This window comes from Erigeron canadensis, chromosome 1 (assembly GCF_010389155.1).
Source record: "Erigeron canadensis isolate Cc75 chromosome 1, C_canadensis_v1, whole genome shotgun sequence".
Taxonomy (NCBI): Eukaryota; Viridiplantae; Streptophyta; class Magnoliopsida; order Asterales; family Asteraceae; genus Erigeron; species Erigeron canadensis.
In genome coordinates, this window is record NC_057761.1 from 60136062 (window position 1) to 60140535 (window position 4474).

Here is a 4474-nt window from a genome sequence, read left to right on the forward strand (position 1 = left end):
CGACTGAAGCAAATGAAGACACTGTTTGGACATTTATAACTAGAAAATTTCATGCCGCCCAATGGGCGAGGTTAAAAAAAAATATTGAAACGCAATTTAAAAAAATTACAAAATAATTATACTAAACAAAAAAATAAAAAATAGAACCAAAAAAACAAAAAGAAGTACGGAAACTAAATGAATAAGTTATATAAAAAAACAAATGTTACATGTGAAAAAGGTATAAAAACGAAATGTTTAAAAGAGTACAAAAAAAGTACAACGCAACAATTTTTTTTTTTAAAAACAACCAAAAAAAATAGTAAATAACAAAATATATAGCATTTTCAAAAGTTATAAAGAAAATGTTAAATGTGATAAAGGTATAAAAAAACAAAATGTTACAAAAGATTAAAAAAAACACAAATTATATAACGTTAGGTGGTTAAAGTAATAAAAGAGAAACATGAGGGACTGAAAAGTAAAAAGCAAAAAAAGGAGGGGCTAAAATGTAAATACTTTATTGTTTAAAAGAGTACAAAAGAAATACAACGCAACAATTTTTTTTTTTTAAAAAAGAACCAAAAAAAATAGTAAATAACAAAATATATAACATTTTAAAAAGTTATAAATAAATGTTAAATGTGATAAAGGTATAAAGACAAAATGTTACAAAAGATTAAAAAAAAAACACAAATTATATAACGTTAGGTGGTTAAAGTAATAAAAGAGAAACAGGAGGGACTGAAAAGTAAAAAGCAAAAAAAAGAGAGGCTAAAATGCAAATACTTACTATTAAAAAGAAAGGAGAAAAGCTTGAACTCATGACCTCCACCCCTTAAGCCATAGAGGCCATCCACTCTACCAAATCCATTTTTGTTGTTATAATTGCTAATTTTATTATTTAAATTACAACTTCATATGAAGACAAAAAAAGTGTTGTTCACATACAGTAGGTAACTTAGTTATGCAGGGGTACATAAAAATAGTCAAACAATCCTAAAATGAAAATGATACGAACACATAAACTCAATACAGCTACAACTACATTATTCTCATTACATATGCCGTTTTAGTAATGTCATTTTCACACAAGAAAATTCAGCATTGGATGGAAGATGCATTTAGCAGTATTAATTACAGGCCGTCACCTCTCTCAAAAACCGCAGCCGCACCCATTCCAGTGCCTGCATTGACCGAGCTGCTCAGAACACAGTTTGACAAGTAAACACGCTGAGAAACAAAAAAAGATTCCTACTATACCTATGCACATTGACACGACACCAAAGCGACAGTCTTTTCCACGACGATTCATCTCATGAAGTAGAGTTGCAACACAACGGGCTCCTATCAAATAAGGCTCGCAAATTAAACGTGAATAGAATGATTCATATTATAAATAACTTATACCAATAGGCCAGCTAGCTCGGTATAACCACACTAGCTAGTTAAGGCTCGGTATAACCTTATGGAAGTTCATTTAATGTTTCAGGGCGACAAGGTTGTTATCATATCAGTGTTTCATGTTGTTGAACTTAATTAATTACCTGTAGCACCCAAAGGATGTCCAATAGCCATTGCACCTCCATTGACATTGATCTTTTTGACATCAATTTCAAGCTTCTTTTGGCAATAAACATATTGTGATGCAAATGCCTGCAGCCAGCATAATTAAGAACAAAACTAATTACACAAACATTTTCCAACCGTTACATAGCTTGACAGCAATCATAAGAAAACATCAGAAGTTAACTAGGCGGCATCTCATTATCACCTCATTGATCTCAAAAAGATCAATATCATCCAGCTTTAGACCTGCAGCCTTGACTGCAGCTGGAATCGCTACAGAGGGGCCGATACCCATAATCGCCGGGGGTACCCCAACAGCAGCAAAAGTCCTAACATTGGTTTAACATGTATCAAGTCCACGAAAAGCAAATTAAAAGGTAGGGAAAATGAGTATAATGTACATAACCTAATAATACATACCTAAAGACACCAAGAACTGGTAATCCTTTCTTCAAAGCAAGACTTCTCTTCATCAGTAGGACGGCTCCAGCACCATCACTCACCTGGCTGGAAGTTCCTGAGGGGATATATATATAGTTAGATCTTACACCACGTTCTGGCTAATGAACGAATCGTTAATTTTAGGTACCCACCAGCAGTGGTGGTCCCGTCTTTCTTAAATACCGGCTTCAGTTTTGCAAGATCTGCCAAACTTGCTCCTGGGCGGATCCCATCATCAACAGAAATTGTGACAACTCTTTCTTCTCCAGTTTTTGGGTCGACAACCTTTTCCAAGTTAATGTTTAGTTCACAAGGAAGTAAGGATTATTTTAATGAAGAAAGAAACAAAGGAATAAGGCCATGTATACCTTAGTTTTGATTGGAACGATTTCGTCCTTGAATCTTCCAGAAGCAGTTGCAGCAGCAGCCTTCTTATGGGACTCGACCTATGCACGTACCCCAAACACAAGTGAATCTACCAATCAAAAGACTGAATTTTGAAAGACAGAAATCTGGAAGAAAAATGCAACTCACTGCAGCCTCATCTTGCTCCTGCCTAGTTACGCTGAAGTGGCGTGCCACATTTTCTGATGTAATCCCCATTGGAAGAAGACAATCTTGAGCTTGTGCCATGGTTTTCACCTGGTAATATATGTGAATTCCCAATCACATCCGAAAAAAGATGCATGAATGTCTAAAGCAAAGAATAGGTACACATGCAAAAATTTAGAAATGTTGGTTACTTTTGGGTTAATCGATCCTTCCCAAGCCGCGGGATTTGCAGTCATAGATTCCAAACCAGCACCAATACCTTTTCATATACAGTACAATTCAAATGATTCAGATCAGAATGATTAAGATAGATAGAGTGCTTTTGTTAGTTTGTAGCTAGAAGATGTATAATAAAGAAATTAAGAAAAAAATAACATAAGGAAGTCACCAATCTCATAAAATCCAGTGTTAATAGCTGAAGCTACATCAGCTACAGCTTGAAGACCTGAGGAACATTGCCTGTTGACAACCCTAACTGGCACGGTATCTGAATAAATTACACATAAATTACAACGGATCATCATCATCAACTGCAGGTAGGCATAAGTAGTAGAAATATATGCAATGCAGTAGTACTAATTAATTTGTTGATGAATAGTGTTATACCAGGAAATCCAGCATAGAAAGCAGCCATCCTGCATTCGGTTGATCTTTGGTAGCCTGATCCCAAGACCGACCCAACAACGATGTCTCCAACTTCAGCCGGTTTAAGGTTTGTTTTCTCAATTAATGCCTGGCCCGGGAAATTAAAACAAGGCAATTAATAAAAGGTTTAACTACAATGATGAGAATAAACAAAAATTAAAGGTGTATTAATTAAGTAGTACTCGTATAAAATAATATTCGTAGAAGATATGTGCGGCCAGGTAATGAAATAGTAGTAAAACAGGTAGATCGAGAAGGGGAAGAAACATATACCTTTAAAACTGGAGCAAGTATATCTTCGGGATAGGTATCCTTGAGGCCACCCCTTTTTGATTTGCAAAGGGGTGACCTGTAGGCTCTGCACTACTACTAGTACTAATTAATTAATTATATTTGGATAAAATTAAGATCAAAACAGCGCATGCAGTTAAATATATACTCCACTGATCGACTCTAATACACAAGCCGGCCTGATGGATCATTTTTTCTTCCATAATACTCACGAGTAATAATTAATGATGAGTATTACATGTATATTTGATAGCATGCGGTACTTACGCAACAATAACAACATCATCTCCAAAAGCAGAGCTTCTCCTTTGGCTTTGGTGAGCATCACCCGAGCAGACTAGTGATGCCTGCAGCACCTGCTTTCCATTTATTCATTCAAACTCAAATGTACATATATTATTCATTCAAGCTAATATCCATAAATCAATTACTCTACTTACGGGGATAGAAGAAGAAGAAGCAGGGCGAAGATGGTCTAATAAAATCCTTTGTCTCTCAATTGCTTTCTCCATTATCTTCTATAATTTCTTACTACGATTATTAATTACTACCTACTTTTTCCTTCTTCTTTTTTTTTTTTTTTGTGTGTGTCTGTCTGATCAATCAAATTCATTCATGTATATATATATAATGGTTGGTTGATTGGGTTGCTGCCATAATTATAATTTATAAATAATAATTTTGTCATCAAATTATACAGTGGAACCAAGGGAGCTAAGGGACGTACAATACGGAGTAAAAAAGCTTTCTAAACCCCGCCAATAATTAAACACGTACAAGGGTCGGTGAGCCGCCGGTGTGCGGCTTGGTGGGCCTTCAACTCAATTCAAATTCAAATTATAATATGGAGATCATCTAAATTGCTTCGTATGTTGATTTTTCCACTCGTGAATTGAAACGCCACCTGAATCGTAAGAGTCATGATCAGAGCCAGCTAAACCATATATAAAGGCTAGGTATGGGCATAAGGCCTCCAAAATATAAAGGTCTTCATTTT

The 4474-nt window shown here is 35.2% G+C and overlaps 1 protein-coding gene across 1 annotated transcript; it reads right to left on the bottom strand.

Annotated features, from left to right (window-relative positions):
• Positions 1-901: 901 nt before the first annotated feature.
• LOC122602489 (3-ketoacyl-CoA thiolase 2, peroxisomal-like) lies at positions 902-4078 on the bottom strand. The gene is made up of 14 exons (XM_043775124.1): positions 3918-4078; positions 3745-3833; positions 3460-3544; positions 3148-3274; positions 2930-3028; positions 2733-2800; positions 2524-2631; positions 2358-2435; positions 2142-2274; positions 1969-2065; positions 1754-1877; positions 1527-1635; positions 1243-1326; positions 902-1166 (listed from the first exon to the last, which is right to left on the bottom strand). The coding sequence occupies exons 1-14, from the start codon at positions 3987-3989 to the stop codon at positions 1117-1119; spliced, it is 1323 nt and encodes a 440-aa protein (XP_043631059.1). The 5' UTR covers positions 3990-4078; the 3' UTR covers positions 902-1116.
• Positions 4079-4474: the final 396 nt, after the last annotated feature.

Bases quoted from the DNA above. Each gene is read 5' to 3' on its own strand.
- LOC122602489 (XM_043775124.1), bottom strand. From the start codon at position 3,989: ATGGAGAAAGCAATTGAGAGACAAAGGATTTTATTAGACCATCTTCGC. The intron at 3,029-3,147 runs GTATAACACTAT...TAATTTATTCAG, and splicing joins TTTCTATGCTGGATTTCCTG to ATACCGTGCCAGTTAGGGTT. The intron at 1,878-1,968 runs GTATGTATTATT...AACCAATGTTAG, and splicing joins CCAGTTCTTGGTGTCTTTAG to GACTTTTGCTGCTGTTGGGG.